This window comes from Labrus mixtus, chromosome 7 (genome assembly GCF_963584025.1).
Source record: "Labrus mixtus chromosome 7, fLabMix1.1, whole genome shotgun sequence".
Taxonomy (NCBI): Eukaryota; Metazoa; Chordata; class Actinopteri; order Labriformes; family Labridae; genus Labrus; species Labrus mixtus.
Window position 1 is genome coordinate 1,013,224 of NC_083618.1, and position 12,579 is coordinate 1,025,802.

At 44.8% G+C, this 12,579-nt stretch overlaps 1 protein-coding gene across 4 annotated transcripts in view; it reads right to left on the reverse strand.

Annotated features, from left to right (window-relative positions):
* celsr2 (cadherin, EGF LAG seven-pass G-type receptor 2) overlaps window positions 1–11,525 on the reverse strand; it is a 63,827-nt gene extending 52,302 nt beyond the window's left edge. For all 4 annotated transcript variants that reach the window (XM_061041963.1, XM_061041964.1, XM_061041962.1 and 1 more), the window contains exon 1: window positions 7,730–11,525. In XM_061041963.1, coding sequence (XP_060897946.1) covers window positions 7,730–11,270 — 3,541 coding nt within the window. In that variant the 5' untranslated portion in view covers window positions 11,271–11,525. The remainder of the gene's footprint in view (window positions 1–7,729) is intronic.
* Between the last annotated feature and the right edge of the window lie 1,054 nt (window positions 11,526–12,579).

Consider the following 12,579-nt stretch of genomic DNA (forward strand, 5'->3'; position numbering starts at 1 on the left):
TTACAGGTTTGTTACCAGCGCTGTTATATTAACTGTTTTTGACAGTTGTCACAAGAATATTATTTTTGGAAAGACAAACTCGATGAAAGTCGATTCTCTGACAAAGAATCCATCCGCATCAGAGTGTATAAATAGTAACTCAGATTCATTAAGTGCCGTCAAACTTAGAAAGCACAATCATAACACCGCAGGGCCTCAAGAAGCACCCATCTGTTTTCTGTGAGCACGATGCCCTCCTGTCAACGTTCATACAAATAAGGCAGTGATGTAACGTTTTAAACTCCTGCACGTTGAGGTTCAGCACCTCCACCAGTAGCTCTCAAACCCTTGTGTCTAACAGCCTCATGTTGACAGTTTATACCTCTCCAGAGTTAAAGCATTAAAGAAAAACAGGTCAGTGTGAAATCTGGCTCTGGTTGGTTGGATGGAAATTAGCGCAATCGAGCGTAAAGGTACTGGGCTGTTAAATAAACATCATCTGTCACATTCACAGCGTCAGAATCATGTAGCTGTAGTTATTGCTGTTTTAAAATGGATACAGTAGAAAAGGAGTAAACAAACACATCCTCTTTTGTAAAATTAACTGTCAGCCCCCCCTTACATCAGCACCACCCATCACTGTGTTTATAAAACTGATTTGGAAACAGTTGTTATTAAAAGCGATTATATAAATGAGGCATACATTGTAAAATTGTAAAGAAAGATGGTAATGACGATGGTTTTTGTTTGATAACGACGACTTATAAGATGGTTTCTATACTGATTAGAGCTCTCAAGAACTGCCCTCAATGTTGTGCTTTGCCTCTGATCACTTCCTGTCAGCACCTGTGTGTCCAATCAGACTCAAAGCTGATCGTTTGCTCTTACTGACATTCTTCCCTTTTTTCTAGATCCTTGCTTGTGTTGTACTTACTCTCTGATGTACATCTCTTTGGATAAAAGTGTCTGCTAAGTGAATTGTATAAAAATTCATTTCACTTTAAACTCAGACAGCTCAGTTGACAAGTCAAAATAAATTTGAAGCTTGTGTCAAACAGAATTCAAATATAGTGGGAGCTTCAGCTACCACCTACAAACTAAACATACGGATGCAGCTAATCAGGCTTTATGAAACAGTAAGAAACTAAACTCCTGAAAAGTGCAAATGCTGCCCTAATAACCAGGAATCAGTCAGTGAGTCATTTATACATCCTGCAGATTTATTCATGTGTAACAAAATAAAGAATAATCACTGTATTACACAGAATAAGCACTTTGGAGCCGTACATGTTATGCTTTCAAACCGCATCATTTAAATACTGAATCTAACAGGATCACAAAGTGCATGTCTTTGCATTTTTGTGATTGCAAAATAAAGGCACTAAGAGTTATTTCACCTTGATCATTTTCGATTTATAAACTGCTTTGAAATGCAAAATTATGGAATTTGGAACATTCCATTAATCACGATTAATCACAATTCACTATTGAAATGCAGCAATTAATGTATTACTTTTGGCTTCTTGTCTTGTTGGCAACTGCTTTCCAACCTCAACACAGACATACACAACACCATACTTTAGGTGGAGCAGCTGACAAATTAAGTGCAGCATTTTCTTTTTTTTTTTTAGAATAGATTTTAAATCAAATCCACTTTATAAGACTTTCCAAATAGTTCACTCAAAGAATCTTTCCACATATTTCAATTGTCAGTGAAGAAATAGCTTGGGGAAAAGTTGTTTCCTGGTTGAAAAAAAGCAAAGCTGAGTCTGTATCATATGTGCCCAGTCAGCGTTTCACTTGAGGGGAGATTGTACAGTCAAAAGGATAATTCATGGATGAATAGCTGGCCTGGTGGAACTGGTGGAACTGTTGTGACATCAGCAGCATCGTGGCAAACAAGTGGACACAAAGACAGAAGGGGGGCCCAAGGGGGGGCTATCCCAGACAGAGCATAGCCCATTGTCTGCTTTGATTGTCAAGACAAGCAGGGCAACGCTCCGATATACAGAAGCACCACAAGGTCTCCTCACCCCAGCGATGCACCAGCCTTAATCCCAAACACCACTTCCCTTCCTAATACAAAGATGATGTCATCCTCATCCTCACCCCCCCACCCTTACCCCCATCTCAGCTCAGCTCCTCCGGACATTTGATGCAACTGAGCGAGGAGGAGGGAGGCCCACAGAAGGATGTTCTGCGTGTAAAGAAACAAGCTGGCAGCAAGGAAATCAGATACCATCTGAGTGCATCTGTGTCACAACTCAAAGGGCTGAAAGACAACACTATCATATCACCGCCAGCTTTAAACGCTTTACCGCCTCTCAAGACCTGTCATATGCAAGACTAGACGCTGTCCTTCAATAATGCCGCCGATGGAAAGTTTATATCTGCAGTCAGGTGTCGACTGACTTGATGCATGTCCTGTAAAAAGTGTTTGCAGCTGACAGGACAGGTCATCGTGTCCGGCAGCAATACAGGGTCCAAAGAAAGCCCTACATGCTTCACTGGAAAAAAAGGAGAGGAGGGACATTTGCTCTTTAGAACTTTATGTGCCTCCCCTTCCCCCCATCTTCACTTCCACAAAAGAGACCTTACCCCTTGTCCCCACCCACAAGGAATTTCTCAGGCATTGCTGGGTTCACCATGACAACTGGGTGCTTAACAAAGCATTTCTCTTAGACATTCTTCCTTTCACAGGGGAGAGAGATGAGGGGGACAACAGTCAAAGGGAGGAGGGAGGGACAGAAGAGGAATAGGGAGGGGGGGTAAAAAGGGAGGGTGGAGGAGCTTCCAATGATGGGAGGGTGCAGGGGTGAGAGCTATAAGACCCGGGCAGATAGGAGAAAAATGGGGAATGGTGACAGGACAACAAAAAGAGGGTAAGAGAAACAGGATCAAGGTGATATGTGATTCTATAAAAGGGAGAGAAAGGAAGAGTTACAATGATACAAACATTCCAAGCAAGCCTGCAAGTGTGACTAACACCATCCAGGGAGAAAGAGGGAGGCAGGAAGAATGAAATGAGCCAGAGCATGGATGACTCTAGTCACACAAAACATGGGTGAGCGTTTGCAAGCTGTGACTTTGAATCTGATGAATCAAGCATTAGGCAAACAGAAATTCATCAAGCATAAAGAACACAGAAATCCAAGGTGCGCTTCGCTCGGGTGAAATGATTACATAGACAGGAAGGCGAGGAGAAAAAGCAATCATAGGGGTCCAGATGTTGGAGGCCACACACATTACACACACGCACACACACAAACACCAGATTTGATGGGCTAGTGTTACAGAAGACAAACCCCTGAGAGAGTCCCTTCACAGACAGCTCCAAGGTTTAATAAGATAATAATGAAATTACTCCAGCTGTTAATGTCTTGGCTCCTACTTATACAATGTTATTCAAAAGCAAAGGGTGTCAAAGGACAACATGAAAAACATTCAACCTACAGAAAACTTCAATCTTCTTATGAAGTATCTGATAAGAACAAATGTCCCCATAAAGTCAACGGAGCTTTCTATGTGAAAAAAGTTTTCAAACAATCTTAAAGAACACAACTTTAAAATACATAAACGTATGGTTTCTCCCAATGTGTTCTGGATGCCAGCAAGTTTGACATAAAGTGGTTTAACCTTGGAGCATCCACAGCCTCCACACACTCACACTTGTGTTATAGAAAAAGGAGAAATATCTGCCGTCCACCATGTCATTTGAGCGTCTGTACAACCTGCAGTGTGATGTGAGCTGAATCAAACTGCCATCATTAGTCGTGGAGGCGTGTTTGTCTGTTAAATCTCTGCATTGGCGTTTGCAAAGTGAGCACAGGGGCACGATATTGGCTTGGACTCTGAATCTGATTAAAACAAGGACAAAGTGTCCTGATGGTCTAGTGGATATAATGTACACACTGTATATACACGCTGCACAGACCAGAAGGATTTAGGTGTGTCGTTGCTACTTATTAAGTCAGAAATGTGCTGGAGGGGCACGATGGCCGGGGAGTTGGTTTGCACGCCCTACATGGAGGCCATGGTCCTCGGAGGAGGCAGTCCGGGTTCAGATCCGGCCTGTGGCTCCTATCCCTCATATCATACCCCAGGATCCCCACTCTACCCGAGTTTCTGACTCTATCCACTGTCCTGTCTCTACAGTAAAGGCACAAAAGACCACAAACATATCTTTAAAAAAAAAAAAAAAATTACATTTGCCGGATGTCACATGTTAATGTAAACGTGACGAGACTATTAAACACAAAATAAATTGGCCTCATATTCCCACTAACAAGCGTAATAACAGGTTTAGAAATGAAGGATAATGCAGGATTAGCTCTACTTTCTGTACGGAAATTGGGGGGGCTTTAAAATGAAAGATAAGCAGGGAGAAGATCTTCATCATCCGACCCAAACACTTATTAATGCAGGCTCACGCTCGCCTGGGAACAGTGGATCAGCCCCTGAGTGTGTCAACACTGTTCTGACGGATCCCAGGATACAGATGCAGCTAATCTAATCCCTCCAACCACAGCCGGCCCGCCACTCTGCAGTGTGACCACAACTGTCTTCATAATGCAGCAGTGACACATGGTGAATAATATCATCAGATAAGCCAGATGGATCCTCACCAAGGCAGAGATGTGAGCTTACACTTCCACAGGTGAGTTTCACTACAATTAAACATTTTTCACACACTTACACAATGTAGAGTTTGGAGCATCACCTTTGTATAGGTGTTAGTAATCTGGCTCCATAAGTGGCTGATATAATTCAACAGTTACTCATTTTGTTTATGCCAGTGAACTAAACGATATGTGGAAATCAGGTGCAGTTTTAAGTGGATGCTCATGAAGAGACAAGTTACTTTATTGGATTTTTAAAGAAGTCCTAAAGAAACCTTCGTATAAAATGAGTTTTCATTTGTATTAACAGCATTGTGTTTATCTCCTGATGCTGCCTCCTAATGTGACAACTGAATTATTAAGAAAACAATGAGCATTTTGAAAAGTACATTTGGTTATTTGGGTATGATGCGGTATTGATAAGCAATGGCCGACATAGTTTGAAGTATATGATAGTTCTTTATCATTGTGTTTATTTGTTAACTGGGATGCTACTTTCCAGATATAAACAATGTTTTATGGAAGTTTAATTGGTATAATATACAATGACAATCATAATACTGATAATAATTATAATGAAATTGCTTTAAAATGTAATATTACATAACTACATGTTAAAACCACAACAGCTGATCATTTTATCAACAAACGTTTAAAAGTTTACAGTATCACCTAGATTGATACACTTTTTAATTGTTTTCAAAGAGGAGAGAGCGTTAGCAGCTGCCCGTGGAAAAAGTGCAGCGCCCAGCGTCTTTTATCTAAGTCATCGAGTTGAAAATCGTTCAACTTTTGAGAAAGGCGCTGTTGGACGTCACTGCCACTCTTTTCCAAATGTTTGATATTCCCTGTAGTATTTCCACCTACCGATGGTGTCGAGTGCCCACACCCCTATTTGCTCGAAGTCTGATCGGGAAATAAACAATCTAAAATAAAAAACATGTAGTAAAAAATTAACTGCGCCGTTGCCATAGAGACAGGATGGACGTGCTCCCGCACCCACAGCCAGTGCTTTTCTGCCTGAAAAAAAAAAACGCTAGGTGGACTAAAGCCTAACTTGTCTTTTAGTTTGAATAGCTATTACAAAGCCAGTAAATACATTACCAAATGAGTAGCCTATTTAAATTCAAATTTAAAAGGTTTTTAAGCCATGAAGAAATGTAATTCAGTAGATCATAGCAATACATTGGATCATATTCTTGATCATTCTCCATCTGCAGGATGATAATCATAGTCTGTGGATTATTTAAAGGTTAAAAAAATAAGAAGCATAGAAATGACATTAAAACTGAAGTATAGCTCCATTAGGGCCGTTACATCTATTTCATGATGAAGAGCGGTGCTCAGAAACGATGTTAATCACAGTCCAACAGCATACAAAAGAGCCCATCAAAAATCGTCCATCATAAGGGGCCTCTTAAACGGCAGCATAAAGACAGAGATAATGGGAAGACTTGGGAGGTCCCTGGAGGGAGAAGCCTTGGAAAAATTGGGGTCAGCAGCATCTATAGGAGGAGCTCATGCCTACCCAGTCTCCTCCACCAACTCTCCCAGTCTAATATCTTTCCTGCTCTTTTACAGTATGACTGCATTTGCAAACTTGTTCCCAGTTTACACAAGCTCGACTTAACCCTCACCCCTTCCCCCTCCGCCTTCGTCCTCCCTCTGTCTTCCTCTGTCTCCTGCAGTGTTGCTGACACATAAACCCCAGCAGGTGCGGGACGCGCTGGGGAGATACAACGTCTAATTGGTCCTTTGGTGGAGTCACAGCTGTTGCCCCAAACCACAGCCTGGTATGAGCTGTAGCCCCTGCCCTGAAATCGACAGAGCACCATTGTTCTCTAGAGAAGCAAAGCTTAGCTTCAATTCATCATAACGATTGCCCACTCAGACCATACAGTTTTAACTCATCAATAAAGCACGCCTCGCTGTCAGACACTTCAGTTGTCTTATTCAGTCAAATACAAGAAAAAGAATATTACAGAGTATCAGATTTTATCTTTAATCATGATGTCCTCAATGACATACACTGGTTCTGTTTCCCTCTTTCTTAGGTTGTGCCAAGGTCAAGGAGAAGCAGCTCTACACTGCACCAAATACGCTCTAACAGAGGGTAACAACAACATAACCCCCCAACACTTGCACGACCACTCTGTGGGTGCAATTTAAGTTCAGTCAAATTGTAAGCACAAATAAAACGCTGTCATTTTTAATGGTATGTAAAAAAAAAGTTTTAGGCCATTTTAGACAAGCACACTAGGAAAGACAATACCCACAGTGAGCATGAACAGCAAAGAACAAGAGGAAAAGGAAGATTTACATCATCTGTAAAACCACACCATGAAAGTCAAACATATTCACGTTTGACCACACTCTTGTTAACTGCCAACTCCAACAACAACATCAAAACCAGCATCTTTATCCTGAAACTAATAACTCTTCCCCTTTTGGTGAAAAAAAAAACACAAGCCAGTCCAACAATAAGGCACTTACGGAAGATTAACTCCTAACTCTAATTTTAAACAAGCTTTAGAAATAGACCATAATTGAATTAGGTCTTTCATTGAATGTGGTAGGCAAAGGGGGGGGGGGAGTGATGGGCAATAATGGGGCATGATCAGTCTGCCCACTGGAGTGTGGATCCCACAGGATACAGACGTGCTCAGACAAACAGCTATTTAAATCTACACAATAGACTGAGCTAGATCAGTCTTCTGTAAACGACAAAGACAAAAACACTAAAGAATCAACAAATGAACCAAATTAAACTATTTAACTCACAGAACTGAAACGCTTAAATGCATTTTTGTTACCTGGCACTCTGAGTTTCCTGGGCGGAAAGTGGCTCGCAAAACAACCTGACGGGAATACTAATCCTACTTCATGAATACATCACCAATAAGAAAAATCACTCAAGAACACTGAAGCCAAGAAAGACATACTTCAGTCCTCATCACTTCCATCATCTGGTGGAGTGAAGCGAACATGTGAAGAAAGGAAATTACATGTAAATGGAAAAACAACACATCTAGGAAGAACTCCTTACTGTTCTATTTTTCATAGTCTGGGAGGAGTTTGGATTTAAAAAGAGGATGAGGTTGCATTTTACAGACGTTATCTCACAGACTCACCTGACACTGAGATCCTCATGGAGGCCTCCAGGGGCCGGTTGTTATCCAGGGCTGGGCTCAACTGGATTTCCCCAGTGCTTTGGTTCAGAAGGACAAGGTTCAGCTCATTTCCAACTTCAAAGCTGTAGTGGAGCTGGTCGGTGATGTCGGGGTCATGAGCAGGGATGCGTCCGATCACTCCAGTGGGGAAGCTGCTTGACTTGTCTGTTACATAGTTGTTGAAGATGATCTGGAAGTTTTTCAGAACGGGAATGTTGTCGTTCTTGTCGACAAGTTTTATGTGAATAGTGGCACGGCTGACCAAAGGGGCAGAGGTGGCTTGGACCACGATGACGTACTCAGATCTGGTCTCATAGTCCAGGTCTATTAGTGCAGTCAGTTCTCCAGAGAAGATGTCCAGCTGGAACACCTCGGGGATGTTTCCCTCAACTATTTGGTACATAATCTGAGCATTACTGCCTTCGTCCGGATCTGTGGCCGATACGTGTGCAACCACAACACCAATGGGGCTGTTTTCCTCCACCATGATGTCAAATTCATCCTTCTCAAATACAGGTGGGTTGTCGTTCACATCCAGGATCGTTACCTGTATGTTCACCGGTGTTTTCAGAGCGGGGACTCCTTTATCTACAGCGAACGCCTGCAGGCTGTAAATGGGCACATTCTCTCTGTCCAACCTACGCAGCGTGCGAACAATGCCAGAGGTGGATTCGATTATGAAATCTCCATCCCCGTCCTCCCCGCCTTGGAAGGTGTAGAAGACACGGCCGTTCAGCCCAGAGTCTCTATCGATGGCGGACACCTGGACCACGCTGGTGAAAACAGGCACGTCTTCCATTACAGAGCCCACGTAATGGTCGCGCAGGAAACGAGGGGAGTTGTCGTTGACGTCGTTCACCAGAATCTCCAGGTAGGTGGTGTCGGACTTCTGCGGGATGCCGTTGTCTCGAGCCGTGATGGCCAGCGTGTAGGACACCTGGTCCTCGTAATCCAGCTCCATCTGTGTGGTGACGGCGCCCGTGTCTGGGTCGATTTCAAACTGAGGGATGCTGTCGTCCATGAAGTAGGTGATGCGCGCATTCTCGCCCGTGTCTTCATCTGTGGCGCTTATCACAACCACGGTGGTGTCCTTGGGCCTGTCCTCGTTTATGTTGACCGTGTAGTGGGAACTTTGAAACACAGGCCGGTGTGTGTTGGCATCTGTGACGTTGACGAACACTTTGGTTGTGTCAAAGAGCGTGCCGTCGCTCGCAGTCACAGTGAGGACATATTGTCGTTCCAGTTTGTAGTCTAAAGGAAGAGCCAGTGTGATCAACCCCCCTCCGCTCTGACTCGTGATGGAGAACCGGTTGCGGGTGTTTCCGCTGGATATCTGATATGTCACCACGCTGTTGATGTCCTGGTCTACAGCGGACACCGTCACCACACTGGTCCCCACGGCGGCGTCCTCGTTCAACCTCATGTAATACGCCTTCTGAGTGAACTCCGGGTTGTTGTCGTTGACGTCCAGGATAGTCATGGAAATGCTGGCCGAGGAAGACATGAGCGGGTAGCCGTGATCGCGGGCCTCCACTCCAAAGTTGTAAAAATCCACACTCTCCCTGTCCAGCTCGGCTGCCACTACAATCCACCCCGTGCTGTTGTTGATGCTGAAGGGGAAGTTGGGCGTGGTTTCGGTGAGGCGGTACTCCAGCCTGGAGTTGTCGCCGGAGTCTGCATCGACGGCCTGGATGTGGATGATGGAGTAGCCCAGCGGCACGTTCTCGAGCACGGTGGCCTGGAACGGGGTGCTGACAAAAATGGGGGCGTTGTCGTTAACATCCAACACCTGCACGGTCACCAGGCCGCTGATGTTGGACAACGGGGGGCGTCCTCCATCCTGAGCTCGGATTCTTAACGTGTACTCTTTGTTCGCCTCGTAATCCAGGTGACTCACAAGGTCCATCTTACCTGTTTGAGCATCGATGTAGAACTGCCCCCTGGTGTTCCCACTCATGATGCTGAAGTGGACGATAGAGTTACTCCCTCTGTCCTGATCAGTGGCGGTGACCTGCAGGATCTCTGTGTTAGGGGCCATATCCTCTGGGACCTGGACTACATAGCGTTTCTCACTAAACTGGGGGGCATTATCATTGTCATCCTCCACCACGATGTAAACAGTCGCCGTGGCGCTTCGGGGCCCGGGGTCACGACCTTGGTCATTCGCCTCAACTAACAGCATATAGGCTTCCACTTGCTCTCTGTCTACAAGACCTTTGGTGCGGATCACACCCGACCTGGAGTCGATCTCAAACACATCGTTGGACCCGTTGCTGTTAATAACACGGTAGAGGATGTTACCGTTAACGGGGGCGTCACCGTCTGTCGCCCTCACTGTCAACACCTCGTAACCTATTTCTAAATTCTCCCGGATGCTTTCCTTGTAGTCCTGCTGCTCAAACACTGGGTCGTGATCGTTTGAGTCAGTAACTGTGATAGTGAGGGTGGCCATAGCTGTGCGTCGTGGTGAGCCGTGGTCAACCGCGGTCACTCGAAACACATGGGTGTCTTTTGTCTCCCGGTCCAGCACCTCCACTGTGGACACGGCACCATTGGCCGGGTCCACAGCGAAGAGGTTGTTGGAGCGGCTGTCAAACAGAGCCTCTATGAAATACTCTAGCCGACCCGCCTCCCCCTCATCGACATCGACTGCTTTTAAAAGTACAACAGGTGTCCCAGCTGGCTTGTTCTCTGCAACAGACACTTGGTACATCGGAGGTTGGAACTGGGGACTGCTGTTGACGCTTCTCCTCCTCCTGCTCACAATACCTGAATCAGACTGAGCTGCTTTTTCTAACAGCTTCCCCAGGTGGGCCTGTCGAAAAGGCCCCTGTCCCATACGCCAGTGGACGGTGATTGGATTGACTTTAGCACTAAATCCACTTCCGGTGAGTACATCACAGAGCAGGTCGAGCTCTAGCAGTGTGTCCTGCCTCCAGCACAGCGTCTCAGACACACACAAGCTCCCATCAGAGAAGTAGAAGTCGTGGCTGTTGGTGACTTTGCATCTGACTGGGGCTCTAGGTAGCAGACCCCCGACTGAAAATAAAGCAGAGCCTGCTTGGTGGCACTCTGAGTTGTGGTGGCTGTGAGTGTTTAACAAACTGAGAACCTCCATGTCCCACTGAGGTTTTCTTTTACGCTTGTTTGAACAGTTCCTACCGTGAACATGCACGTCGTACTGGCTGGTGAGGAGGTGTCTGAAGCCGGAGTCCATGCAGTCAGCCACGGTGAACACGGTGAAGGGGTTGGAGCGCAGCGTGGGGCACTTTACAGAGTCCGAGACAAACACAATGCCCTCCGCGGAGTTGGTCTCCAGAAACGGCTTCGTGAATTTGGGAGCGAGCACCTGATCCAAAGTGCATGGTGCGCGTTGCTCCAATCCGGCCACCACTGTCCTCGTCCCCACATCCTCACTGATGTGGACGGTGTAACAACACGCCATAGAAATCAGCTTACACCACCAGAAAGTCCACAACAAATCCCATTTAACGAAGTGCATCGCTCCTCAGTGTGTGTTCAGCCTGCTCACCGAAAGCGTATTCCTGCAGCTCCTTTATTCCATTAAACTTTTTCCCTGTGAGTTTCCCTTTGTTGCTGAGGAGCCATGCTCTCAGTGCGCACTCTCTGGTCTGTCCGGTGAAATTGAAGCAGGTAAACCTGCAGTAACCTCACACACACACACACACACACACACACACTCACAAACACGCCGGTAACAACAACAGCAGCAGCTTACGTCCGCTCCGCCCGCGCACCTCCGCTTGAATGGTGAAAAATGGCTCCTACTCCCCCTGCGCCTTGAGGATCCTCATTATCATAAACCTGTGTGTGTGTGTGTGTGTGTGTGTGTGTGTGTGTGTGTGTGTGTGTGTGTGTGTGTGTGTGTGTGTGTGTGTGTGAGAGAGAGAGAGAGAGAGAGAGAGAGAGAGAAAGCTCAACAGAGGTCTGAGGACTTGACAGAAACCCCCTGCCACGAGTGATAAATGCTCACTTCCTAAAGCTTCATTTATTTACGGAAAACAACAATGTTAATTTATTTAGGCCTAGGCTACTTGAAAACATCACATTAATCTTGTTTTTTAATGTTTTTTTCCCCTCAGATTTTAATGCCACTTGCCTACCAGCATGATCTTTAAAATAGATTACTTTAGCTGTAGGATATTTGTTTTATTTCACATTGGGTTTATTAATGGTTTAAGGCCTATTTGAAAGAGAGACGGTTGAGATAATGTGTTGTTATTCAATCAGTGATAGACTTGTTCACTTGCATTCACCATCCACCTCCAAAAAGGGTTTACTCATTAACTAGGACACATTCCTCAAAAGTTAGGGTGTTCTAAGCCAAGACGCTGGAAGTGTTCAAGTTTTTGTCTTTGACCTGTTGCTCTGGTAAGAAATATGTCAAAAGAAGTACATCTCTAAATTGAAGTTAAATGAAAAACCAATGAATTAAATTGCTGTACCTCTAGTTTACATATCCAACAGTTCATTTGTTCATTTTGTCTACTTTACTGAGTTGCTCATGTTACCCAGATCCTGTTTCATTCCGGAGTGGTTCAGATGTCATTCTTTTTTACATTTAGATTATAAAAGGAAACTCTTTAATAAATACAGAGGTACAACCACAACAGGCATTTTATACAAGGCTCTTTAGGGGCACTCATATGTTTGGGGTGTTGAGATGTTAGGATGAAACATAAAAATGAAAATAGTCTGACCTGTACAGACCAGCTGGTGAGCTGACCTTTACTGACACCTAGTGGACAAGCTGCAGTCACACAGTTTGGAAGAGGTGCATTTCCCTAAGT